This window comes from Sorghum bicolor, chromosome 1 (genome assembly GCF_000003195.3).
Source record: "Sorghum bicolor cultivar BTx623 chromosome 1, Sorghum_bicolor_NCBIv3, whole genome shotgun sequence".
NCBI lineage: Eukaryota > Viridiplantae > Streptophyta > Magnoliopsida > Poales > Poaceae > Sorghum > Sorghum bicolor.
The window spans coordinates 9,926,332-9,953,830 of NC_012870.2; the positions used below are offsets into that span (position 1 = coordinate 9,926,332).

Below are 27,499 nucleotides of genomic sequence, written 5' to 3' on the forward strand. Positions count from 1 at the left end.
AAGATTAAGTGCAAGAGATATACATTTAAAAAGAGTACTTACCTGTACGTTTCGCTGAAATTTAAATGTTGTAAAAGAGAAAACACACTGCAGAATAGGACGGTAGTACGAAATGGTTAAACTGAATGGATATAAGATGAAAGAGTGCATGTGAAATAGTAGTGAATTCTATATTTCCATAACCACAACAGAGATGCATCGTGTTAGTTTCAGTAAAACAGATAGCTAGATACATAAGACGGCGGGGTAGATACACACTGTTAGTTTTAGTCAAACAAGTACTAATCGCTCGATCCCCTTTCGTTGTCGATATGCATTTCTTTATGGCGGATGCTTGTGTACCGATTGTTATTATAAGCAGCACGCGATGCACGACTCCGACTCGACAAGGGACCCTCTTTTCATTGGCGTGTCCTCTCTATTATTATCGGTCCCGGCAGGCCGCCCTCTGCATCGATCACGTAGCACATGGATACATGTATCACGTACGGGGATGATGGCAGTCTGGCAGATATTTCATATAGGTCCACATGCATGAGATGCATGCATCCCACGCCCTAGCAAAGTTAACTTGCATGATGTATGCGTGGTACTGGTATAAGTTAACTTGCTAGCTGAGAACTGCTGGGAATGTCTGGTTGATGACTTTCTTTTATAGTGGTTATAATGCAACCTACGCATCACATGGTTGCTCGTATTTTTTTTTATTTGGATGGAGATTTAGCGGTGTTATTCTTTCAATAACAGGTGATGTGTTCATCTACATCAATGCGTTTGGCTTTGCACCTGCATTTGTACAATTGGTAATTTTAATACAGATTAGGTAGAGGCCTCCCTTCCCGACTTTCTAAAAAAACGTCAAGGCATTTGTAATGACTTTGTTAATTTTAAGGTTAGACTTTTGAAGATGCTCATAGAGATAGAATGTAGTACTACTATTTTTTTGTTAAAATTATTAGCTAATTCTTTAGTCCACTAGTAATTAGCTAAACCTAGCTAATTAAGACTAACAGGAAAATTTAAAACGTACCTCCTGTTGGTATGCTGCGGGCCAAGAGGCAGAAACGTTTTTGTGTGAGAATAGTACTATCTAGTTTTTTTTTTGAACTTTTAGGGTGAAACTCTGTTTTTATAGAAAACAAGAGAATATTAGTACTATCTATTGGCCCTTGAATCCAAATAGCGCATGCACTCTTCTCGTTTCGTGTGGATTCAAACCTTTTAAAGATTGATCAGATATATATAAAAAAAATATTAATATTTATGATGTACAATAATTAGGTTAAGTTTAGAGTATACTTACACAATATACTTATTTGGAGATACAAATATTGATATGTTTTTGTTAATCCTTATCCATCCAAAGGATCTTAAGTAATTTAAACTTTAGTCCTTCCAAGTAGTAGACTAACAATTCGTTCTAGTTCTTTATAAAAAAAAAGTTCCAGTTGTTAAATAGACCCTAAATCTAGCATGGCACTTTGCTGATTTTTGTCGTTTATGATCATTGCATTTTAGTACTGGAATATCAGCTGCACCTATCATCATTACATAACAGCGATTGCGCCTTATCTCTCTTAGCGAATCAATTGCGCGCACAATTATGTGGTTGTTACACTTGCCAACCCGTCAACATTCTACATTTCTATTACTACCTGCCACGATCATATAGTTGCTTGGTTCCCATATGAGAAGTCGGTAACACCGTTTCCAGAGTCCAAGCATGAACTAAAGAAGCAAGTAAGTAAAAATAGGCTGACTTTTAGAAGCAAGAGCATCTCCAACAACTTGGTAAAATTCACTTGTCAAATCTTGAGTTATAGCAAGTTGCTAATTTGTTTAGCAAAAGAAAAAAGGATGTGTCTCCAATAAGTTGCTATTCTCACTTGGTAAAAATAGAGGATGACAGATGGGACCCGCTCACTTGGTAAAAGAATATGTGTCTCCAACAAGTTGCGCTCGGGATAGCAACTTGAGATAGCAACTTGACAAATCTCGGCAGTAGAAACCTCTGGATAGCAACTTGGGAAATTTAGCAAGTTGAGATAAGGAGTTGTTGGAGGAGGATTTTTATGCTTTTAGCAAATTTGGTAGGATAGTATGTTGAAATACCAAGTTGTTGGAGATGCTCTAATATACTTCTTAAAATTTGACACACTTAAATTGTAATATGTATTTTCCTAGGACGGTCCAGCTTGTTAGGTCAACCTCTTTCAACGTTCGATAGAAGCGTGTTGTATGTTTGTTTAAACTCTTCTACTTGATACAATGATATGCAAAACTTTTACATATTCAAAAAAAATGCAATTTATAGGTGACTAAAAAAAGTCATAGTGAAAGATCAAGTTGTATGAGGCGCGGTAAGAGTAGACAAGCCAGAAGACAACAGAAGATAAATAAAAAAAAAGAATAGTAAAACCTTCCTCTTGTGGAAGAAAACAACAGAAGAAAACACGAGTCTATTTGATTTAGTTATGAGCTACGAAAAAGTAGGTGGAGATTATGTGCTATAGAAAAAATTATAAGTTGTATAGTTTAAACAACTATAAAACATACTCTCTTTATCTCTCTTCAAATCAAACAGTAGTAAAACATCTCTTTATTTCCACCTAGTTGGAAAAAGCAAAAAAAAAAAAGGCCTAAGGTGCAATTAAAATTGTACTGTATGAAAACAGTTGCTTTTGAAAAAGCGACTTGTGATTTTATTTGTTTGATTGGCATTCCACTTTTTAACAAAAGCAATTTTCAGAAACTAAATCAAACACAGCCTAAGTAGCTTGGACAGGTTGATGATTTGAACACTAACAAGAGTGAAAGACAGCTTCATCGAGAATTCCCCGAGGATTTTAGCAATAACAAACTATCTTACTTACAAACAAAGCAGGTTCACAAATGACATGTAATACTTTCACCAGACAATTATCATCCGGTACGACTTTTGTTCTCAACGGCAATGCCATTTGACAATACATACATACATACATTTAAACCAAAGTTTGTGCTTATACTTACAACAATCCGGATTGTACAATATACACATCAAACAATAACCATCATCGAGCACCAATGTCTTAACATATGCCACTGATCTGAAATCTGAATCTACCCCCCTGCGCGTTGCTGCTCCCACCTCAGGTCCTCGGAGTACTCCATCATGGCAGCCCTCGGATCACCTTCAGTAACAGATAAGTAGTACGCAGCAGTCCCATCGTCGACGTGCAGGCTCCGCCTCACCGACTCGAGAATCCTTTTGCTTCGCCTCTCTGCAGCAACAATGCTTGCCACGGATTCAGTTTTGCCACCTGGGCGTCCCTCAGGGTAAAAGATTGCAACCTCTCTCTTGGCGTTATGGTCCATCTCGATGTAGCAGGTGCTGCCCATAAGGATTTCTGGGTTGCTGATCGGAATCAGAAGCCTCTCCCTCGAGTAGATGCCATGATCACTCATCATGTTGTTGAATCGTTTGATATCTGTCACCTGCATGCAATTCAACAAGCATGAAATTGCAGTCTCATGAAGAATAGAAAAGACAGCTAGCATTTGCCGAGCTCCTTTGCGGAGAGGGTCCTTTATAGTAGATGACCCGTTAGACAACTTTTGGTAGGGTAAATGGTTTTTTATTGCAGTTGCATTAAGCATATGATTATGCTGAGTAATCCTGCAGTAGTCACTAAATATGTCCATCCCTTCAATAGTGCAGTGCATCTAATAAACATTTTATTTTCAAAAAGCTATCAAACTAACACAATCCTGGGCATAAGCATGTTGTAAGAAGTGAGACCATGATAATTTAAACACCAGTAGTGCTTTTCGAATTTGATATGTATAATAATATATACATAAAGCTGATAAAAATTTATTGAAGCACTATATCAGGAAACTTTAGCCTCATCCAACAGAAAACAGATCCTAAAAACAGGATGCCAGGTGTTAGGATCTGACCTGGCATCCTGTTCTTAATATGTATGAAGTCTGATACGTATCAACACAAAAAGCTTTTGATAATAAGAACTTTTATCCAAAACTTAACATCTGTCTGAAGTCTGATCCCTCAACAGCAAAGTCAGATGCAGCAAGCTAAGTAGATACCTACCTGATGTGAGCCTAACCACCTAAAACTCTGTTTGGATAGATATAAAAAAAAATAGGGATAACCAAAAATCCAGTTAAAAAAACAAAATTGATCCCTACCTGCTTTTTTAGAAACCAACTCCTGTACCTCATGTTCTGTGCCATGTGCTTTGCTTTCTTTCGTCTTACGTCATGTGCTTAACAAAGTATGAACCATAATCCATACTACTTCCCTAATGTCTAATCAATTGTTAAATTGGAAGAAAAGTGATTTGGTGCTATGTAATGGCGTCAGAGAATACTTGTTTTAGTTTACGAAACCCAAACAAAGTAATCCATAAACCTGGACCTACCTAACTAACAACCTAAAACCAATTTTCCTAAAAATCCTAAAAAAACAACCTGTTTCGTGAAAACAATCAAACATACACATAATCAATGTGTCCAAACAACCACCTAAGTGACTACCAGAAACTCATGACAATAGCTTCAAACACACCGTGACACAGTACAACAGCTATAAGTGCAGTTCTTAGTAGTTACAATACTGATGTCCAACCCACAGGCAGAGAACTTTCTTAATCTAATAAAATCCTATAGTTTTTATTCCAGAGTATTGACATTATATAGAGAGACTAAAAAGCCACCACCTTCAATACTAGAGTAATTGCAAGTACCCAGTAACCCAGTGGTGACTGGTGAGAACAAGACTCCTTACAGACACAGTGACCATACTCGATGCTGAAAATGATATAGATCCCTCTCCCTTCTCATCTCTGCTCAACAAAACCACTAACAATGACATAGCAAACTTCCCCTGCTCCAACCCCATTGCTTCATTCCCCCAATGAATCATGGTTGTATTTATCTGCCACATAAAACTCCTGACCACTATTGCCATATCATCAAATCTCAATTGGAGCACCTCTTCATTTACTTCAAAGGACAAAAGTGCAGCATGAAAAACAATGTACTCTACACAAGTACTAACCTACACTTGTGAAGAGGCATCAAAATGACAGATCTTAAACTACACAGATGCACTACCTTCATTCAAACTATAGTTAGCTTCAGTCTCATCCTTTTCATAAGTCAAACTTCTAAACTTTGACAGGGTTGATAGAAAAATGCATCAACATCTATATAGTATCGAATTAGTTTCAATAAATTATCAATTGAATATGTGTTGAACTATTCATGGTGCATTTATTTGAACTTGTGGATGTTAAGTTATTAATTAATTTAGACTCAGACAAGGCTAAAATGAACTATAATTTGGAAGAAAGGGAGTAAGTATTTGATTGATGAGATCTCTTCATTGATCATAAGTTGGCGGATGTTGTTACACGCTTTGCACGTACCTACAAATTATTAACAGATTTGTTCATTTCCTTCTAGGATACTTGTTCAACAACCACCGATGACCAACTAGTGATTAATTTTGAGTTTTTGACTAGCTCCATCTTCCTATGATGATAAAAATAAGCCTAACATTCCTTGTGGAAATACCCCAGATTATCTACTCGCATTTCCATATACTCTCTCTAAGGTTCAGTCTGAATTAATGCTGCTATGGAGCACACACAAGCGATCAAATCTTAATGCATATGATCTGCTGCCACAGAATGTTTAGGGGCGATCAAAACCAGATTCATTTGAGGACTATAGGCGCTTCGACAAGTTGGATACCCTCAGCAAACAATAGGTCGATCGCCACATCGTTGGAACGAGCGCACACGATACAGAACACGCACCTGCACGGAGTACTTGAGAGCGACGCCGGGGACGGTATCCCCGCGGCGGACGGCGTGCGACAGCGCGAATCTCCCGAGGCAGGCGGTCCGCCAGAAGGCCCCCGTCGCCGGCTCGCCGACGACGCGCCGCACGCCCCAGGGCGCGCAGAAGGCGGCCTCGACCACGGCGCGGTCGGAGGCGACCGCGCGCCACGCGCGGCAGACGCAAGCGGACCGCGCGAGGTCAATCGGCGGCAGCCTCTGAAGCACGGCGCGAAGCAGGTCCGCCGGGAGGCGCGCGTCCATCGAGCCCGCGGACGGATCGGGCTCGGGGCTCGGCGGATCGGCCGGGGAGGAGGCGTCGGGACCCCCGCCTGCGCCGTCGCCTACGGCGCGCGAGTCCATGGCTTCGAGAGACTCGTGTGCTGTGGCTGGCGTTGGGGCCGCGTGGATGGAGTCGGGTGACGGACGAAATGGGAGGTTGGAAACGGCGCGGCGGAGGCGGACTCGAGCGGCCGTCGGGCCGTCTGGACCATGTGGGGTCGGAGAGCTTCCTGCACGAACTGGGCTCACTTCTCCATCCAAATTTAAAGTGGGGCTCGTATGGGCCAGATGGGCTCATTTGCTCCATCCAAATTCTACATGGGCCTGGCCATCTTCACCCTTCACCACCGAAGCTTCTAGGAACCCGACCGGGCACCGGCCGGCCGCAATCCGACGAGAGAAGGAATTCGAGTCACGAATCCGGATAGAGCGCCGCCCCACTCCGCCGCGCCGGCCCCGCTCGCTGCCGCCTCGAGCAGAGAGAGAGAGAGAGAGAGAGAGGCTAGGAGAGAAGGAAGCATGACGACGATCCGCCGGTTCTGCTGCGACGACCTCCTCCGCTTCGCCTCCGTCAACCTGGACCACCTCACCGAGACGGTGCGCCACCGACGCGTCTCCCCCCTCTCTTTCCTTTATTCGAGCGCATCCCCTCTCTGATCTCACGATTCGGTCGCCGCAGTTCAACATGTCGTTCTACATGACGTACCTGGCGCGCTGGCCCGACTACTTCCACGCCGCCGTCAACCCTGGCGGCCGCGTCATGGGTTACAGTATGTCTCTCATACCCCTGCACCTTGCTTGTTTCGGCATCCCGGTCCTCTCATATATTCTCGGATAGTTGTGTGCTGTTAGTGTGTTTGCATCTTTGCTTGGCAAATTAAAATTAGCTAAACATGTAGAGTGCAAACCCTGGATGCTAGTTTGAGTGTTCAGACATGTGTGGTGTTAAGGCGCTGGATAATCGTCTTCTGCAATGTTTTTTTATGCATTACACAATTAGTCATATGTAGATGCTGCCTGGTGCAATCCATGGTTTGTGTTCTCCAAGTAGGCATTGTTTTAGGACTTAGGAGTGCAAAGTGTACTTACTGGGATTTGCAATGTTGGTTCATAAAATGAGTGTGAAATCTGAAATGACTGGTGAAGTAGCAATAGGATGACTGGTTAACTCACTATTGCCTCCTTGTCAAAAAAAAAAAAAAAAAAAAACTCACTATTGCCTCTTTTGTTTTTAATCTTGAATGGTGAGCATCAAAATTAGAGGTTTATCCCCTTCTGAAGCATATAATGCAATATTATTCTGCGTGTTCCATTTCTTTCTTTTGCCTTTATTTAGTTTAGGGGAAGTAAGCTAGAAATATTTTGCAGTCATGGGTAAAGTTGAAGGGCAAGGTGAATCTTGGCATGGACATGTCACAGCGGTGTCAGTTGCCTCTGAATTTCGGAGGCAGAAGTTAGCCAAGAAGCTTATGAACTTACTGGAGGAAATCAGCGATAAGATGTAAGTAACATCTTTCTGTTTCTCCTTCTGATTTAGTTCCTATGATATCTGTTTTCCCCTTTATTATGGATACGGAGTTCTTGTGCTATTATTGTATTTTCACAATGTATGATTGTTGTAATCTTAATTGTTGTTTGTTGAGTTTATAGTTCATGACATGCTAATAGTTCATATAATCTGTTCTCTCCAGATATTTCATATTTTTTTCCTATCTTAATGCTCTGGCAATCTTAAGGAAAAATCCCATTGTCTTGGATTCACACTTTTATCCATTAGAAAATTTATTATGGTTCATGCTTCTATTTCTTGGTTCCAGATTTTGCTAACTAGATCAAGGAACATTTCTCCCCTTATCTAGCTTATTTCAAGTTATGCATGTGTGAGGGCTGACCAGTAGTTACTAGTTAAGAACAGGTTGTCATTCTTCGCAGGGCATATAGAGTGGTATAAGAGCATAGTACCCTCCCATTCTCACGTTTACATTGAAGGGGATAACTGAATTCATGACATATCATCCCCTCTGTGCCCTAGTCTGGTTAAATTTTTTCCCACATAAGCTACTCTGTTTACTTGTCACCCTGATAATAGGCACTGAATATCTGCTATGTTCAACCCACTTAACCACATTAGTGTTACCATGTTGGATAGATGTGATGTTTTGAAGTCATACATATTATCAGTTGCATTACTTCACATACTGTTATAACCACTTCTGCTATTCAGGGATAAGGCCTACTTTGTGGATCTCTTTGTAAGAGCATCTAACATGCCAGCGATAAGGATGTACGAAAAGGTAATAGTGTTTATAAATTTCAGGATCTGCCAATACTCCATTCTGCTCCTCTGAACAGAACTTTTTAATATTCATCAATGTCAACCAGTGAAACCAAGTTTTTGATTAAACATTAGTTTGGTGAGTGAACTTGCCTAATTATACTCCTTTTTTTCCATAGCTTGGTTATGTGGTTTATCGAAGGGTGCTCCGGTACTACTCAGGGGAAGAAGATGGCCTTGGTAAGCATTTGCAGTGCAAAATCTCAAGGCATACATATTCCAAATTTGTTGCTTATTATGCCTGTATATGTTTTTGCTCCAGATATGAGAAAAGCATTATCACAAGATGTTGAGAAGAAGTCCATCATACCACTCAAGAGGCCAATTACGCCTGATGAACTTGAATATGATTGATGTTAAAACTTTACTACCTGGTGCTTACGTTGAAAGCTCAGTGTGGAATTTAACAGGCTTTGAATATCTGGTAGTTTCATTAGTTGTGACTATTGTTCTCCTTTTCGTACCTGTTAGGGGACAGAGGTTTCCGAGGTGAATTCTGCAGTTTTTGTATTTGAGAATAGCAAGAACTATGTCTTGGCATGGAATCAAATTTCTTTGTTCTGAGGTCGCACCCATTTTTATCTCGTGATTCTATTTGCTGTGTAGTGTGTTTTTATACAACTTGCACACTATAGTACAAGTTATTCATCAATGTTCTGCAATATACTTGACCCGTGCTAAGCGGTAATAGCTAGAGTTTAACTTTAAAAGTGACCTCATTCCAAAAACATTACCCTGTTCAATGGTGGTAAAGTAGAAGGTGAGGGAGATGAGACCAAACGTTGCTTTTGATGCAAGCAGCGATACATTGAGCAAGAGATCATGTGCGTGATATGTTGGTACTCAGGTGCGGGAAAGACTGCCGGTGGTGGCATAAAACGGTTAGTGGAAGTTTCAGGTCTCACTCTAAGGATGTACGAGGTTAGATTTGCAAACTCAGGGCACACATCAAATCTCATGGTACATGCATGAAACATTAAATATAGATAAAAAATAACCCATTGCACAGTTTGCGAGACAAATTTTTTGAGCCTAGTTAGTTCATAATTGGATAATATTTATCAAATACAAACGAAAATGCTATAGTGTCTATTTTGCAAAAAGTTTTGCAACTAAACAAGGCCTAGAAGGTTCATTCAAAATTAGAAATTTCGGAGTATCCGATGCTTCAATTTATTTGGATACTGGAGTTTCAAACAAAATTAAAAAAAAAATCAGAGCATTCGGTGCTTCGTTTGCTTCAAAATTCTTATCCAAATTTGGCCAGTCAAGTTTTCTTAAAGAGATGCTTAAATTAGGTGGCCAGTAAAAATAATAGATACAAAAGGCAATTTATACAGAGATCCTTCGTGAAGCTAAGCTGAAATCATTTAGCAAAGGATGATGAATTTTACACCCTCCACAATCAGCCTGTTTTATTAGTAACCAAAACAATTTGAACTAAGCGAGGGATCTCAGAAACAAGACGGGTCATTATTTGTATATGAGGGCGTCACGTCCAGGCCCGACACCAATGTAGTGGACTGGAATGCCGACCAGTTCCTCTATCCTCTCCACATAGCGACGAGCAGTTTCTGGGAGATCACTGTAGTCTCGTATTGAGGAAATGTCTTCCTCCCATCCAGGTAGGGCCTCATATTTGACCTACACAACCAGAGACCACAGGAATTGTTGTCAAGAGAAACAATACCCAAATTAAGTGCCATGCCAGAGACCGCTTTGGTTTCGTTGCATATAGAGTTATACCAATGAAACACAACTCAGTAAAACAGGATAGACTGTTTCGAGCCTTACCTTTATTTGCTCTAGAAGATCAAGATCTGCTGGGAATGATTGAACAGTGTTACCGTCATCAGTGTAGTATGAGGTACCCAGCTTAATTTCCTTGAGTCCAGTTAAGACATCGAGTTTTGTGAGATTCAAAGATGAGAAACCATTGATTTGGCAACAGTATTTAAGTGCAACTATATCAAGCCAGCCACAACGCCTAGGACGACCTGTTGTAGTACCAAATTCCATTCCAGAAGCACGAAGCAAATCACCAGTCTTACCCAATAGTTCTGTTGGGAAAGGACCGGATCCAACCCTAGTTGTGTAGGCTTTTACCTGGACATAAAAACATTACGTTCAGGAAGAATGGGACGTAAGAAGTTTTAAGCAGTTTAAGTAATTGAGCGTACCACTCCAATGATATCACCGAGACTTCTGGGAGCAATACCAAGCCCAGTACAGATTCCACCAGCTGAGGGACTTGAGGAAGTAACAAAGGGGTAGGTCCCAAAGTCTATGTCTAACATGGTAGCTTGACCACCTTCAACCAATATTTTCTTCTTCTGCAAAATCGACTGGTTCATGAAATGCACGGTATCAGTGATAAAAGGTTCCAATCGTTCAGCAAACCTTTTATACTTCTCAACTTCCTCTTTGAGAATCTTGCTATTGTATTCAAAATCTTTGAAGCGTAGAGCTGCATCTCTTAGTAGGTTGTTGAGTTTTGCACCAAAGGTATCCATATGTCGCAGATCACTAATTCTGAGTCCATTCCTTGTAACCTTGTTTGAATAGCATGGTCCAATTCCTCTCTTTGTTGTCCCTATAAGGGAATTCCCAAGCTCTACCTCTCTAAGACCATCAACAACTTGATGAAGATCAAACAAAAGATGGGCACGATCTGATACCAAAAGCCTTCCCTTGCAAGAAATTCCATTAGACTCTAGCCCATCAATTTCCTTAAAGAATCCAGGAAGATGAACAACTACTCCATTACCAATCACACACTGAGTGTTTTCATTAAGGATGCCTGACGGAACAAGATGAAGTGCAAACTTCTTCCCTTCAGAATTGTATATGGTATGCCCAGCATTAGCTCCACCCTAAGAACATAAACAACCCTACAAGTTAAAGGGGGAAAACAGGTTGTGCATCAAAAAAAAAAATCTCGTGTATCAAATCTTATTGCAAACAGTAGGTCCTGGTACTACTGTCACCAACTCTTTCAGAGGAAGGGTCAACTTAAACTAACAGATCCTCAAATAACCACATAGAACAGCAGAAGAAATAGTAAGTTGAGTGGACTCTGCACAGGCAATGTTATTCACAAGGAAACACGAATGCATGATCATATGTAAGGAGCTACACATGTTAGTAGCTGGCGTTCTTAGTAGTGGTTGCTTGGTAGTGAATTGCTATAGAGGATGAAATGTTGTTATTGCAAAGGTTAAGTCATATGATCCCATTTTTATTAATAGGACATGCCATCAAAAATATGTACACCGTTGAGTACAGCATAAGTGGGAAGTAACATAAAACTTTGGCTTCCACAGAAACCATATTGATGTTTCACTACCCATAACTGTTCTTCTGCTTGTTGAAGAACAGAGGAACACAAAGGCTATGTTGAGAAAATGCAGCGTTTTCAAGTCCATAATCATTGTGGTTTAGAAGTCAATAGCATGACTGAGAAAAAGAAAAGTTACATAAAGAAGAGTGATGCAGTGCAATGCAAATCATATACAAGAACTGGTAAGAAACAGCAGTAATGAATTTTAATAAACTGTTAGTCTTCTACTAAAAACCGTGGCAGCCTGTTGTTTGTTCTATACAATCCCATGACTCAGACGTTCATGAACAGGCACCTCACATATTTTACCTGAACTGGCCACGTTACTGAATATTGTTAAAATTATCATGACGCCATCACGGGACAATATTTCACACAATTCAAGAGAACTGGGGACTGACTACTGAGGATAAAAAACACCCAAGCTTGGGGGGTATGATTTATCCTTAAGAAGCACGACTCACCAACTTGTGATCAAACTACCTTGACATGTGCTTTGGATGGTTTACAGATAATTGCATGACAATATTTAAGTAGTAACTACTCAGTACCGAACAGGTTTCCGCAGATGAAGAGCCTCTAAAAAAGCTTTTGTGGAGACTTAACAAAGTTCCTGGAGTAGCTAATATCTAGCCACCTCCATGGAATGATGGAAGTACTACAGCGATCGCGATGATGGCATTGTTCACGACAAGGGACTGCGCCAAATGCAAAGAAGATAGAAGAAAGCGGATCGAGAATGTTAAAAAAAATGGTGAAAGACATTCTACAGCAAACAAGTTTATATCAAGGTTATAAACTCCTCTGACGCGTACATGAACCCTGAAACTAACTTATAACCCAGCGCAATGCAATTCATCGAACACCAGCACGCCAACGAACAGTAACAGCGCGGCGGCGAGCGAGCATTGCGTCTTCGCGAGAGGCGCGCGCGTGCGAGAGAGACCTGGCACCGAGCGACGACGTCGAAGCGCTGGGCGAGGATGTCGACGAGTTTTCCCTTTCCCTCGTCGCCCCACTGCGTGCCCAGCACCCCGGCCACCTGGCTCAGCGACTCCAGCCGGCCGCGCGCGGCCGCAGAGGGCTCATCCGTGGTAGCGGGTGCCACGGGAGCCGCCCTCAGCGGCCGACATAGGCGCGGTGCAGGCCCCGGGACCGGGAGGACGCGTCCGCTCCAGCCGGCGGCGGGGCGGATGAGAGGGAAGGGGGCGGGGTCCAGCGACAGAGAAGCTAGCGGCATGGCGTGGCTTTGGCGCCGCGCGCGGGTGGAGGGAGAAGGGGTAAGGGAAGGAGGCGGCGGCTGAGTGGCTGTTAGGTGGGCCTCATGTAGTGCCTGCGTTGGACTGAGGTGCAAGTGTGTGGTATGTTCTTCAAAAATCATTTGTTACCAGGACCGCACTCAAAGTTTGATTCGCTCAATAATTGACATCGCGCATTCCTTTTTATTTGACTATAGGATTGTGTCTGTGCTTTATTACGGGCAAAACAAATATAGAATCCCATCAATATGAAGAGATTTTTCTCTTCAAATGTTAAGCTAGTCTTAATTTCTTTTTTCAAGGATTAAGCAGAAGAAAAAGTTTTGTTACAAAGTATCAGGATTACAATAAACTGAAGATTACAAAACTCACCGTTCTCGCCCTCAGACAACTCACACGTGGTTGTGATTACATAATACCAAATTTATAACCACAATAGCAAACACCTCAAACTGAACGACGGTGTGAGTCAAGCATCCCTAGATGCTTGAACCCAGCGGCACACCACATGGTGACCTCTAGCTTAATGATCTTAAGCAACTGTACCGGTGATGAGATAATTTTGTTGAAGGTCCTCACGTTCCTCTCTTTCCATAGTAGCCAACTGACTGAACGAAAAGGCAGTCAAAACCACAACGAATTTCTTTGAGTAGCCATCTCCTTGAACTAGTCCACCAAAGCATTATGTCTTCCTCATGGACACCACTAGCTCATGGAGAAGGAACCTCTCCAACATGATGCCCAAACCTCTCTACTAAAAACGCAAGCGGGTCTTAATTTATAAAAAAATATTTTATGAAATATATGTTCAATATCTATATAACATCATAAATTTTCAATGCATACAGCAGCAATAAAAACACATATAAATATCTTAAGTGAGACCGTGTTTAGCACAACTCAGTTTCATCATTGATTTTTATTTTTTATTTATTTTATTTTTTTGCTTCAGCTCTACGAGTAGCCCTCTAATAGAGCTGAAGTTATTTTATTAGATCGGTTGACAAACAGCTCATTATGGTAGACGAAAAGAATTCATTAATTAGACCTTTACATACTAGGCCCATATGTGCAGCTAGAAAAGACTACTATTTTCAGTTTGATTCTAACCCATTCACATGTCAGAGCTGGTTTTCTAGAGCTTCATGAGTAAAGTTATTTTTAAAATACATGCTTGGTACAAAACAACTTTGAATAGCTTATGAAGTTGGTGAAGAAGCTATGCTGAATAGGTGTTCTTGTCCTTCGCTGTTTGTACGTTCAAGAAGTGTGGAAGCTTGTCTCGGAACAAGATGAGGAGTTTAATGTGGGTTAACAAATTCTTCAATCAAATCTTGACACCAAAGTTGAATGCTGGGAAGTTGCCACGAGGACCATAACCAAAGACAAAAAAAAAACGCATTTTCAATGGAGTATATTAATAATATAGTATCGGTGATCGAAACGTCTAGAAAGAGTGAAATAGAGGAATCTCCAACAATAAGCTCCAAACGGCGCAACAGCTCGTTGCTAAAATTATGGAGGATTTAATGGTTGAGAAGGAAGTCATTTGCTCAGGTTTTGTAAAGGCTTTGTTTTTAGGTGTATTTTGGCTCTTGGGCTTTCTGTTCCCATTTGCTAGGAGAGTCTATCATGTACTCTTTTTAACACTCCTGCAATTAACTCTTTATTTCCTTCTTAAATGAAAAAATGAGCTTCTACCATTACGCTTAAAAATAACTGAAAAGCGGATATAATAAAAGAGAATAAAAGTCCAAATTGTGGGTTAACTAGCAGGAAAAGAGATTGCACGTGCCGAGTGCACAAAAAAGAGGCAGACTATCTCTCTAAACAATTTACAATAAAAAAATTGAGTATTACTGCTGTCCCAATTCAAACTATCTATGGTGTATGTATTAGGTGTTAAAAATATTGGGTCGTGCACAAAGGGAACATCGACATTGGGTGGTGCAGGAGTACAGGATCTCCTCTAAGTCCAGCCGGCGCGACATGTTCGCCTTTTAGAGCTGAAAAAATCGGAACGGATCGAGAGAGCGAGGGTACGTTAGTACGTGGCTACGGAGTAAGAGCCAAAACCCTCAGGCCGTTTTACTTTTACCCGGATCCCTGCTGCCCTCGCCGCCGCCGCTCTGCCGCCGGCATGGCTGCTCGTGCTCTGCCTGAGTCGGTCCACCACACCGCCTGCGATGAGCTCCAGAAGGACGATCGGAAGGAAGAGAAGGGAAAGCGGAAGCGGGAGCGGGAAGAGGACATTGGGATGGAGGCAACGGGGAAGGAGAAGATGGAGGGGATGGGGAAGAAGAAGGAGAAGAATGGGGAAGAAAAGCTGAAGAAGGGCAAGGGAGGCGGGATTCTGACCAACAGGCTTTTCTCAGAGCTCTGCATCTCGGAGCTCACTGCCAAGGCCATCAGAGAGATGAACTACACCCACCTCACCAAGGTGATGCTCCTCCCACTCGCCAAAATTCTACCATACTTCTTCTTCTTGGCAAGACACACATGATTCTGTTCTCGGTCGACAGTTGCATGCGGTTGAATGTGTATTGCTTATGTTGATTGCGTAATGTGTGACTCGATCCTCTGCTTTCTGCTGCGCTGCTGGATTTTAGTATTGATGTAATGCAACAATAACAATGACATGCATGCATGGTTGTTTAATTTTCATGATGGTTGCAGATTCAAGCTAGATCAATACCGCATCTGATGGAAGGAAGTGATGTGATGGGTTCAGCAAAGACTGGCTCAGGGAAGACCCTTGCTTTCCTTATACCAGCCATTGAGCTGCTCCACAGATCGCACTTCTTGCCGAGGAACGGAACTGGAGTTGTGGTGGTTTGCCCAACGAGGGAGCTTGCTATCCAGGTTTAGGCATGACACAGCAATATTTATCTTTTGATTGATTTTACATGCTTTATTTATGACTGTTCTGAAACTTGCTGCGAGCGAAACGATCAAAATTGGATGTCTCAACTGAGCTAAGGTTAAGTTATCCTTTAATCACATATATAATGCTGTGTGTGTAAATATAATACACAAAGCTGTTCATTTTACAGTATTTGATTTGAAGATTAAGCTATGCGAATTTCTTTTCACGTTGCTATATATTACCAAATTTTATCACCACAGTTGTTAAGCTTCAGAAGGTAGTTTTCTATAGTATATATATGTGAATGTTGGTGGTTGCTGAGACTATTCACTCGTAGGGGCTCACACTTGACAGTTGACACTTTGCTATCCTTAATTATGTGTTTTGTCAATTCATTTGTGCTAGACACACAATGTTGCCAAGGAATTAATGAAGTATCACTCGCAAACTCTTGGATATGTAATTGGTGGCACTAATATGAGAAGTGAGGCTAACCAGCTCGCAGAAGGGATCAATGTCTTAGTTGCCACACCGGGCATGCTTCTGGACCATCTGCGAAGTACCAGCAGTTTCAAATACAAAGAGCTAAAGGTACATGTACTTAAATTGTCACATTAGATAAAAAATACAACCAGAAATTTCATGCTTATCTATTTGCATGATCAGCTACCTGATTGTTTTTATATGAAATCTTTGTATACATCTACCTTACGCTTGTCCTTGACTGGAACTATTAATGCTGAACTATATATCAAATTGCAGCATACATTATGCCCAAAATTGTAGAAGGCAAATTATTATAGAACCATATTATTGTTATATTAGCTCGACTATATGTTTTGTCTTTGTTTGCTATTAGTTGCAGCAAATTTTTGCTTGACAAAAGCCAAGTGGAATTGGATATAATGTTATTTTGTTGTTCTGTAACCAAAACTGATAAGTATGGGTACAAGTATTGGATTTGTAGCTAAAAGTTATTTTTCGTAACCGTCCTTAAAACCAAATTAATTCTGTTCTCCAATTAAATTGATATATAATTGCATTGTAAATATATTGTCCAGCGGGGATGGAATCAATCTTTGCCCACTCATACCTCGGTCCAGAGAATACTAAAGCCAATTAATTTTGTGCTGGGCTGCCCATGGAGAAGGCCAAGTCTTGTTTACTGGCTCATGTAATATGGGTCCCTATTTGGCAGGAAAAATGGCATTGAATTTCTTGGAAAAGAAAAGCATGAAAATTTGCTGTTAAGCCAGTGAATACCATGACTGACTACTATCCCCCTCCATTTTTCTCTGGCATAACTCATCATATGTTGCAGTGCCTTATAATTGATGAAGCTGATCGGATACTTGAGCAAAATTTCGAGGAGGATATGAAACAAATATTTAAACGCCTCCCTCGGGTATGTGACCATCTGGGAATTTCGTTTCATACGCACATTGTAGCCATTAAAATTTCTACTGTCTGAGACTACTATGTTTTGTCCTGGAATTATTATGAATCATATGCAGGATAGACAAACTGTTCTTTTTTCTGCTACACAGACTCAAAAGGTTAGTTATTCAGCCTATCCAAACTTTTCCTTAATTTTCCCTGTTGCTGTAAATGTTTATGTGTTGTAAATTGTAATCCCACAGGTTCAAGATTTTGCGAATTTTACATTTGGGAAAAATGAAGAAAGACAACGGAAACTTGTTTATGTTGGAGTTGATGATTCTGAATTAAAGGTATGGAACTGTTTCACTACGCTGTTCATATCGCTTTGAAACATAGATATAACTTGATGCTCTGGCAGCCTACTGTTGAGGGCTTGCAGCAGGCCTACTGTGTCATTCCAAGCGAGAAAAGGTTTCTTGTTCTCTACACTTTCCTAAGATTGAAAGTTCACAAGGAGCAGATGGTGGAGGTCCTAAGAGGGGAAGTGGGTGAGGAGCAGAAGGTGAAGATCATGGTGTTCTTTTCATCATGTAGCTCAGTCAAATTCCATGCAGAACTTCTAAATTTCCTCGGGATAGAGTGTTACGAGATCCATGGGCAACTGAAGCAGCAGAAACGAACTAGTACATTCTTCCGATTCCTGAAGGAAGAAAAGGGAATCTTATTATGCCCTAATGTGGCAGCACGTGGGCTTGATATTCCTGATGTGGTTAGTTTAAACCATTCATACCACTCCTTTCTACGTATATAGTATATGTATATCCCAGTACTAATGTAAGGATCTGGTGCCTTGCTTAGGACTATTTGTGCAATATGATCCTCCAGATGACCCAAAGGTCAGTGCTTCTAAACTGTGCAAAAGAAATTATGCATTTCTCAATTTTGCTAAGTTTGACATTGGAATTTAATTTGTAGGATTACATTCACAGAGTTGGTCGTACTGCCCGAGGTGATAAAGGCAAAGGAAAGGCATTACTGTTCTTACTACCGGAAGAACTAAAGTTGCTCATACACCTGCAGGTAATTAATGTTACAGTGACATAATCTATGTCTCCACTTATTAAGATGAAACTTGATATGTGTGTATAACTGTATATATCAGTATATATGCAGTACTATTTTGACATTGTATATAGTCTAAATACAAAGTAAGTGGTGTGAAAGTACTTTGAAATATGAATGTTGTATAATCTTATATGGTAAGCATTTTTTACGATTTGACTAGTCCAGTAACATGCAAGCTCTACATATTTGGTCAGAGGGACTAACACATTTAGTTTTTGCTTACAGGCAGCCAATATTTGCCTTACTGAATATGTGTTCAGGGAAAAGCATGTGCCAAAATCGCTATCACAACTTGTGAGTCTCTTTCTCAACTCAATCCTGTTGTATCAATTTGTTGTATTATAATGGAGTTTTGGAGCAGGAGAATATTGTTACTGGGAATTACTTTCTAAACAAGTCTGCAAAGGAAGCCTACAGGTCCTACCTTCTGGCATACAACTCACACTCTATGAAAGACATTTTTGATATCCATCAACTTGATCTCAAGGTAAATATTTATGTCGTTCTTTCTCAATGTTCTGTTGTTGGTTTCTGCTCATTTTTATTGGCTCAGCATTTTTGCTTCAAGTTTACAAAGTAGAAGCACATTTGTTGTCTCCTTAAATTTAGTGGGAGCCTAGCTTATCCCTTGAAAGTTTCAAGGTAGCTAAAGACCAATGAAAAATACCAATTGCTGATATTTCACTATGTTTGATATGTCTAATTCATTGTTGTATTTCAGAAAGTGGCGGCATCATTCTGTTTTAAGGAGCCTCCTAAAGTGAATTTGAACCTGGAGAGCAGTGCGTCAAAACATCGAAAGATGAGGAAAGTGTACGGTGGACAGAGCCATGGAATTGGCCCTTCAAACCCCTATGGAAGGAGAGGCGGATATGGTCGCAGCAAATTTGCAAGATTCTAAAAGGACATCATCTGGGAAATCAGATGCTGGAAGCCCCCATCTTTTATTTTTTTATGCTATAGATCTCTAAACATTACTTTTAGGCAGTGTTTGGTTCTCTCTGTAATGGTAGCAGAAAGTCACGGTAATGCAATCCGACAGGGCGAATACAGGATTTGTTTCAGAGGACCCGTATCAGTATTTTTCTAAGACCAAAGACAGCTCGTCATATGTTCTCTGAATTTTTGTGGCGCCCAATAATTCATCCTGCTGCCTTGTTCACTTGAGCTTATTAGTGGAATAACCACGAATCAACCAGCTATTCAGCAATGTTTTTCTCTCAAAAAAAAATCAGCCAACAGAAAACTTTGAATAGGACAATTTTGCCCATCTCTATACTTTATACTCTCTCTTCATCAATTCCTAGAGTTATCTAAGTCAAATTTTTTAAATTTTAACCAAAATTCTATAAAAAATACTAAAAATTATAGTACCAAATTAGTACCATTAGACTTATTATAAAATATATTTTCATAAAATACTCATTTTATGTCATAGATAAGTTTGACTTGTATGGATTCTAGAAATTGAAGCTTTAAGAGATAGAAGTATTTAAGCTTTTAATGAAAATTACCCTTTTTAAAAAAAAAGTACATGAGAAAAACGTTGTACACAGAAACCGTCAAAATAATTCTTGTACCTTTTCTATATAAAAAAGACAAGCAATATATCCAGGCAAAAATAATAATAACGACTCTAAATGCTTAATACATAGGAGATCAAAATTTATCTGTTCAAGTTTCCTGATACACAATAATAACGACGGATCAAAACTTTTCCAATTCAAGTTTCCTGGTACATATTCCTTAAGCTCATCTTCAGCATACATAGGAGAGATATCAAAATACAACCACTCATAACAGGGACTTGGCACGAAGATGATCATGGCAACATTCTACTAGAGATGCCACACCAATGCTATGAAGCGAACTCTGAGCATCAGTGCCGCTTCTTGGAAGAAGCACTAGAATCCGCATTCTTTTTCCTCTTCTTAAGTAGCTCAATTTTCTCTTTTTTCTTTTCTTTGCCCATCTGTGTTCACAAAGAAACAGGACAGTCATAACAGGCATCCAAAACAGATGTTAATTATAATTTGAGAAAATAGAGAAAGGCAATAAGAAGCAAGACAAATCAAAGACTACGAAACTATTATAGAACTGTCAACTAATTACTGAAAAAATGCCTGTGAAGGTAGATACTATCAAAGAGGGAACTCAGAAGTCAACAAGAAAAGCTGTTACTAATATCAATCTAACACTAGACCCTTTTTAACAGGAACGGAAGTTATTTCCATAGAGAGCATTACCAGGACTTGTAACCATATTCACATTAAAAACCAATAGTGCATACAGGTATACAGCAAGAGAGAGTACACATACCTTCATAGCTTTATAAAGGCCTTGCTGCTTGCGAGACATGAGAGCAGTACCAATGTCATCATCATCCTTCTCCTCTTGTTTAATGGCATCCGCCTCGTGATCTGACTGAGTATCATCTTTGGCATCTGGTGATTTATTTGCTTCCTTATTTGACAGACTAGAGAAAGCAACACCGTCAATTTCCATCTTCAGTTCATCATGGTATTGCTTCTCTAGCATCTCCAACTAGGGAAAAAGAAAAGACATGCCGAGATCATTACACAAAATGCATTCAATACAAGGAAAAAAGAAGCATTGCATACCATGATACCACTTAAACTGAAAAGAAACACTACCCACCTTCCTCTTCTTTTCAGCAGCTTCGTTAGATTCTGTTCGATCCATCATTGCTGCTACCAATGAATTGTCTAGATCTTCATCACCAATACCAGGAAGAGGCAAGACCTCATTGCGAGCAGCAGCTTGCAGCCTCTTTATTGTTTCTGCATACTCAGGAATGTAGCCCTCTGCATCATTGTCCACAAAAGGAGACAAATGTGGTGGAGGTACTCTGCAACATGAAAAATAAAATGTCATATACTAGCCTACAAATTATTAGTTTTCTTTATTATTATTGCAGTGTGTCAGTGGTGAAAATTAACTCAATATTGTAGCAGCAACATGTGGTATAGTTGTAGCAGAACCAAGAAATTAGTAGCAGTGCTAGCAAATAGTAAGTAATAGGCTAAGAGTGCAGCTAGAAAGTTCTATCAGTAGCAAATGGAGAGCAACTGGCAATCTGGGCATATGCACCAAAGGAGTGCAGAACTTAGCAAATTTGTAATCATGCCTCATGCATCATATTAAATATACATTGTCACCAAACAGATTATACAGCATAAGCAATTACAATAGCATATCTGACAGAATCCACATATGGTGCAATGGTGAAGTCGCAGTTATCACAATCCCCATGTGACATACCTTCCAACAAGATAACCTTCTGTTGGCAATATGATACGAGCGTTTACACAATCAAAGACCCACTGCGGTTGAACATACTCCCTGGAGAGGAAAACATGGCTTTGTGTCGGCCTATCAACAATCTGCATTATAACAGAAGTGGTAGGTTAAGTAAACTGAGATGCAACTCAAAGAAACCTAACAAACAAACAAACATAAAACAACCTTCTATCAATGTGGGAAAAAGAAACTCAATGTAGACAAACGAAACAGTTGTAACAGACAACAGATATTCTACTAGGGCAAACACATGATAGTGTATTGGCTTAGAAGGGGGTAACACCATCACTGATGATCCACGCCCCACGTCAGCAAGTCAGTCTCAGCGCAGGCAACGAGTGTGGTATTGTCACTGTGAATCATGTATCTGTTCAAAGGCATATCATGGACTCTTCAAAATAGAAGGATGTATAGCGTGAGGATGTGATATCATACTCCTATTTTTTATTACAATATGAATACTAGCAAGCATAAAGAAACTTACACTGACCATTTGATTTTACTTCACTTGTGCACTTTTCATTGATCACCTTTTATGTTTACGAATTACGAGATATGATGGTTCCAAGTGTAATCTGAACAGGTAGCACATACAAAAATTGTATTGCAGTAATTATTGCTCCTAGTATGGCATTGCTGCTGTTGTACTTTAGCATGGCGTCTTACTTTAGAGATGGTACATCAATCTCTCCGTCTATATAGTTAAACTTTGGAGTAATTATTGCAAATGGAATCAACCTGGTGGGTGATATCTTCATCTACTTCTTTAAATGGAGCTCCTTCTCCTTCCCATGAAACAGTCCCTCCAAATGCTGGGATAATAAATAATAGAGACTCCCTAGGCACCTGAAAGTGCACATAAAGGATTAGAAAAATTGGAAAGATATTCAAATCAGAAATCAATTGATCTGCAACCCCAAAATAGGCTTGCAGTAATGACAAATTCCAATAGCCTACCTCCCGACTCAGGTAGAACTTTAAGTTCTTAAATAAACCTTTACATTCTTTAGTATCGTCATCATCTGCATCATCAGCAGTTGATTCTTCTACAAGATTCATCAGTGCACCAGGTTCATTAGTTGGGAGCTGATGTTGAAGCTGTGCTAATCTGAGCTCAGATTCATCTGCTTTTGAGCTTGCTTTATTCTTCACATCCTTCTCTTCCTCAGTTATTCCATCAGCTTTACTCTTCTCATCCTTATCCTCCATTACTTCGTCAGATTGTGAATTCCCAATCATTCTTCTGGAACCAGCAGACATGTATCGGCACAATGCATAGAGCTCTGGCACCACGCAACATGATGTCAGAAAAGGAGTCCACATAAAATTAGAAAACAGAGAAAAAATAATATGGCAGTGTATACATCCAAGAAAATGGACAGAGGTGATTAAATAATAAATAATAATAAGCACCAGAACATACCAGCAGCTAAAGCTTCCAGACGTGGATCCAGAATAGGAGGATAATTTACATTTATTGAATGATAGAGCTTGAAGTTCACAAATCCTAAAAGAGTCTGCAGGCACAACAGGCTCAGTCAAAAGGTTGAAACAAACATCACAAATCGCACTCTTGAACTTTCTAAGAGAGCATTCATGAAAATGTGAACATATACGATGTCAATAGCCAACTACTTGAAACGAAACTATGCTCATGGATAGATAACAAAAACCATGTAATACCGGTATATAGCTTCTAAAACACCGCATCAGTTATTGGCATAATATGATATCTTGATTGAAAATGAATTGCTCAGCATCCCTACAATGGAAATGTAAGCACTACAATATCATCGCTGTGTCTTGATCAATAACCTACAGGATTCTCAGCCTTTGCAATTACGGGTTAAAAGGACTAAAGGAGGCTTATGCACCAAGGAAAACCACAGCACCCTTTTGTCTATAATAACAAGCCCATCTTTGATGAAAAACAAGACAAATAACCAATAATCAGAAGTCAGATAAAATATACTACCATATCATTAGTCTTGGCCTCAAATTTACTGACAGTTGAACAAAACATGAAACACACAAGAACTAAGGAGCTCTCCATATTTGTTTACCTCATAGAATTCTAGAAAAGAGAGCATCACATTGAAATCAACATCATCGGTTAATACTTGCTGAAGAGCATGAGGGGTTAGCCAGGTGATCTTTTGTCCTTGAACTTCAGCCTGCATTACGTGGCATAATCATGAATTTTGACCATCATGTATGCAATGACAGATAAAAGAACCATGGGATACATAATTACCTGGAAATATATGCCCTTGACGGAAATAAATGTCTTCCTCAGGGAATGAGTTCGGGATATGTATGCTTGCCATTCATGGCTTAACCTACAAACAAAACATTTCAAAACACATAAGATTTGAAATGACTTCATCACATGAGAAGAAAATAATAAATATCCTCTATAAAAAATAAATGATGAAAGCACACGCTTTTACATTTATAAAATTGTGATTTTACTTTGGATGTGACTTGGTGAGGACCACAAAGTGCAATCCACAGATTACATGCAAATTTGAAGGTTACCATGTAGGATATTAGAGAAACCTATAGAATTTTTGTGATAAGCCAAAATTCCAGGCACAATATAGCTGTACACATAGTGACAGCAAAAATAGGTATTCAGAGCACAATCACCTAGTGCACTTGGAAAGAACATGAGTCTCAGGTCAAGAAAAAGACATGGTAATTTTAAACAAAGCATACCTGCGGCAGTTATGAATTCGTTTGACTTCAACGCGTTCACCATCAACAGCAGGTAATGCCGCAAACAGATGCACCATTGTAAGGCAGTCATCCAAGTCACGAAGAGCATCAACAAATGTTGGATACCTGTTCGATAAAGAAAAGAACAGTTGATGCTGCATAGAGAGAGTACTCGATGAACTCATGGATAATCATGTTTGGTTCGCTTGATACCTTTCAAGGACAAGCCTATCAAGTTTGTAAGTTGGTGGCCGATTCAACAGCCTGTCTGCGAGATCCCTGTTTTTCTTAGCAACAGCCTTTTTAACCTTCCTTCGATGGACCTTAATCTCCCTGAAATCAAATGAAATACGAATACCATCAAGGAATTAAGCACATTAAACATAGAAAGTCAGAATTCTTAGCATTGTTTTACTGAGATAAAATGCAATAGGAACTATTCCTCAGGAAAAATGTAGCATTCTTAGGAACTATTCCTCAGCTTTTAGTTCATTTCCTCAGAAGCCAGATTTCCAGCTTTACAAAAGCCAGCTCAAGATCTAGGCTGTTTGTTTCAGCTTCTGGCGTTTGGCTGGGTGAAGCCAGCAAAAAACTGAAACAAACAGGCCCTTAGCATGATCTTGTTCACTTGTTCATATACTCTAATCGCTCCTAGAGAAAACAAATACAGTATGGCAGTAGTGAAATAATTAATTTTGCTGATCACATAGAGCACCTACACCAAGATTTGTATCATAAACAACCGTCTCATGATAATGCAGTCAGATATTCATCGCCAACAAACAAGGAGCCAAGAGGCTACCACTATTAGGGCCAGTAAGAAGCAGAAGCTGAAACAAACAGCATGCTTCTGGAGCTTCTTTTGTGGATTCTGATATGATGTAATGGTGAGCGCCAGTGATATTTCATATGTTATACACTTCATCATACAGAATTTTAATCCAAAATCAGCTTTTCCAAAGTGAACAAAAAAAGATGCTCTTGATTCATGCAACCAAACAAATTATGGCTCAGGTTAACTAGCATGAATAAGATGCTGTTCAGATTGGCTATTCAGCCATTTAATAGATAAGTTCGTTAAAAATGTTCTTAACCGTTCTAGAAAAAAAAATGTCTGTTAAATCTTGATCCATCTTTCTTTAGTTGGAAGTGAATGTTGTTTATCCTTTTTCTAGTTTTTTCAGGAAAAAAAACAACAGGTAATGGTTTAGTTGAAGTTGATTTAGTTCAGCCTATATTGTTAAAAGAATAAAAATCCAAACAAACCCTAATACTGTTCCATTACTTAACACACATAAAAACCACTTTTCAAACTGAACATACATATACAGAAGTATTCATGGAATATTGTAGTATTCTCCAGGCCCTAAATTGAGGGCGAAGGAATTAGAGTGACCCCCTCTGTAGCCTCCCTGAACCGAATATTGTGGCACAAATATTTGGTATGAAAAGCTACCTGAACTTCTCGATCAAAGGGTCATGAGCAAGGAATGCAATATCCTTCGTGTGGTAGTAGGTCTTGTGGTTCCCTTCCACCTTCTTCTTTGGCTGCCGCGGAAAGACACCCTTTAGAATGCATAGCTTCCTGCAATAAATAGGAAAATGACAATATATAAATGGAGTTCAAGGATTCGAACTAACACGAGCCATGTAGAAGACAGTGGCTACATAACGGACATAACAAATAGTAGTAATTAAGCTTAATGGACAAATAACTGCAAAAATGACTAAATTTCCGAGTTACAGCATATATGATTGGCATCAGCATACGAGCTTATTCAAAATAGTACGCCGTCTAGGTGACGGCTCGCCGGCAATAAACAGTGGTAGTCGGGAGATAGTGACGAACCTGAAGATTGCGAGGCTAACTTGCAGGTAGTTGACCGCCTTGGTCCTCGTGATGTACTTTGCCGCATTCCCCTCCTTCTTCTTACCCTAAGACATGGCAAGAACAGCACGTCAGAGACCACGGCACATCACAAAGAGAAAGTCCTTTGAGAGGCAGGAAGAACCAGGGCGATGAGACGATTACCGCAGGGCGGTAGTGCTTCGGCATGGCGGCGGCGGCGGAGGTCGCTCCCCGTGCCGGGAAAGGGAGGGGAAAAGAGAGGAGTAGATGGGTTTTAGGGTTTTGGTTTATATGCCGGCGGGACGAGGCGGCTTTGGCACTTGGGCTGAAGAAGTGAAGATGTCGGCCTGCCCAGCGTCTGCTCGCAGAGTTTTTCCCATTTTTTTATAGAAAACTAGTGAACTGCCCGTGCGTTGCTACGGGTATACATAGGCTATGACCCTAGTACATGTAAAACATAGGAAAAATCACATGAACCACAAACAATTAACACAGAAACACATAGGTCAGCCCAATTTCTTTGTATCAAAGAAAGCACAAAGTTCATAATCAAAGCGAACAAAGGTTAGATATTTATCTTTACAGAAAAGAGACATGTTAGAAATGATAATGACAATCAAAGTGAACAAAGGTTAAATATTTATCGTTACAGAAAAGAGACATGTTAGAAATGATAATGACATCTTATCTGCCTCCTCTATTACCCCAAATACAAATGGATACAATACAAGTTATTCTATATTACTTTTGCCTCCTCTATTACTTGAAATTGCTCTATCCTAGCTCTCGCCACTTCCAACAGGCATCGCCACCATCAGCTTGCCTCCTCACCTCACAGTCACAGCAAAAAGTCATGGTCCTCCATGCTCCATTACCAGAATGTTGTACCACGCCCCACCTTCACGCCTCCATGGATCTGGTCATGGACCCATCACCGTCAATGAACCGCACATTGTGCATATAGGGTAGAAAAATAGATACTTGCTTATGCTGTCGACAACTCAAGCATCATTTCGTATACATCAATATGCGAGTCTATTAAATTTAACTAAGAAAATATAAGTATTATTATATGCAAACAAACAACTGTTATTCAAATATTGTCAATGGATATGGATACTTACAAGGAAATATTAAATATCTCACAAGCAATATGTCTAGTAAATCAAAATCAACTA

General features: G+C 40.0%; 5 protein-coding genes across 6 annotated transcripts; 2 read left to right on the forward strand and 3 right to left on the reverse strand.

The window, feature by feature from the left end:
* On the reverse strand, nucleotides 2,823-6,302 carry LOC8066027 (F-box protein At1g55000). The gene is made up of 2 exons (XM_002466570.2): nucleotides 5,826-6,302; nucleotides 2,823-3,477 (listed from the first exon to the last, which is right to left on the reverse strand). The coding sequence occupies exons 1-2, from the start codon at nucleotides 6,207-6,209 to the stop codon at nucleotides 3,103-3,105; spliced, it is 759 nt and encodes a 252-aa protein (XP_002466615.1). The 5' UTR covers nucleotides 6,210-6,302; the 3' UTR covers nucleotides 2,823-3,102.
* On the forward strand, nucleotides 6,494-9,044 carry LOC8066028 (N-terminal acetyltransferase B complex catalytic subunit NAA20). Its single transcript, XM_002463992.2, has 6 exons — nucleotides 6,494-6,725; nucleotides 6,808-6,898; nucleotides 7,497-7,629; nucleotides 8,353-8,422; nucleotides 8,583-8,643; nucleotides 8,726-9,044. The coding sequence occupies exons 1-6, from the start codon at nucleotides 6,648-6,650 to the stop codon at nucleotides 8,815-8,817; spliced, it is 525 nt and encodes a 174-aa protein (XP_002464037.1). The 5' UTR covers nucleotides 6,494-6,647; the 3' UTR covers nucleotides 8,818-9,044.
* On the reverse strand, nucleotides 9,691-13,124 carry LOC8062947 (adenylosuccinate synthetase 2, chloroplastic). The gene is made up of 4 exons (XM_002466571.2): nucleotides 12,750-13,124; nucleotides 10,644-11,336; nucleotides 10,258-10,569; nucleotides 9,691-10,107 (listed from the first exon to the last, which is right to left on the reverse strand). Exons 1-4 carry the CDS (start codon nucleotides 13,041-13,043, stop codon nucleotides 9,937-9,939), a joined length of 1,470 nt encoding a protein of 489 aa, XP_002466616.1. The 5' UTR covers nucleotides 13,044-13,124; the 3' UTR covers nucleotides 9,691-9,936.
* LOC8066029 (putative DEAD-box ATP-dependent RNA helicase 51) lies at nucleotides 15,043-19,595 on the forward strand. Of its 2 annotated transcripts, none has more exons than XM_021460092.1 (12): nucleotides 15,043-15,502; nucleotides 15,739-15,924; nucleotides 16,334-16,519; nucleotides 17,250-17,333; nucleotides 17,443-17,484; nucleotides 17,569-17,658; nucleotides 17,748-18,077; nucleotides 18,167-18,204; nucleotides 18,298-18,388; nucleotides 18,659-18,727; nucleotides 18,795-18,920; nucleotides 19,155-19,595. In XM_021460092.1, the coding sequence occupies exons 1-12, from the start codon at nucleotides 15,203-15,205 to the stop codon at nucleotides 19,332-19,334; spliced, it is 1,722 nt and encodes a 573-aa protein (XP_021315767.1). In that variant the 5' UTR covers nucleotides 15,043-15,202; the 3' UTR covers nucleotides 19,335-19,595. The 2 variants fall into 2 exon arrangements, with proteins under 2 accessions (XP_021315767.1, XP_021315762.1); XM_021460087.1 differs by having other exon boundaries at nucleotides 15,045-15,502; nucleotides 17,727-18,077.
* LOC8062948 (pescadillo homolog) lies at nucleotides 20,042-26,662 on the reverse strand. The gene is made up of 14 exons (XM_002466572.2): nucleotides 26,505-26,662; nucleotides 26,322-26,407; nucleotides 25,929-26,057; nucleotides 24,686-24,805; nucleotides 24,473-24,598; nucleotides 24,009-24,093; nucleotides 23,818-23,928; nucleotides 23,178-23,271; nucleotides 22,712-23,037; nucleotides 22,493-22,600; nucleotides 21,716-21,837; nucleotides 21,092-21,302; nucleotides 20,753-20,977; nucleotides 20,042-20,405 (listed from the first exon to the last, which is right to left on the reverse strand). The coding sequence occupies exons 1-14, from the start codon at nucleotides 26,526-26,528 to the stop codon at nucleotides 20,313-20,315; spliced, it is 1,860 nt and encodes a 619-aa protein (XP_002466617.1). The 5' UTR covers nucleotides 26,529-26,662; the 3' UTR covers nucleotides 20,042-20,312.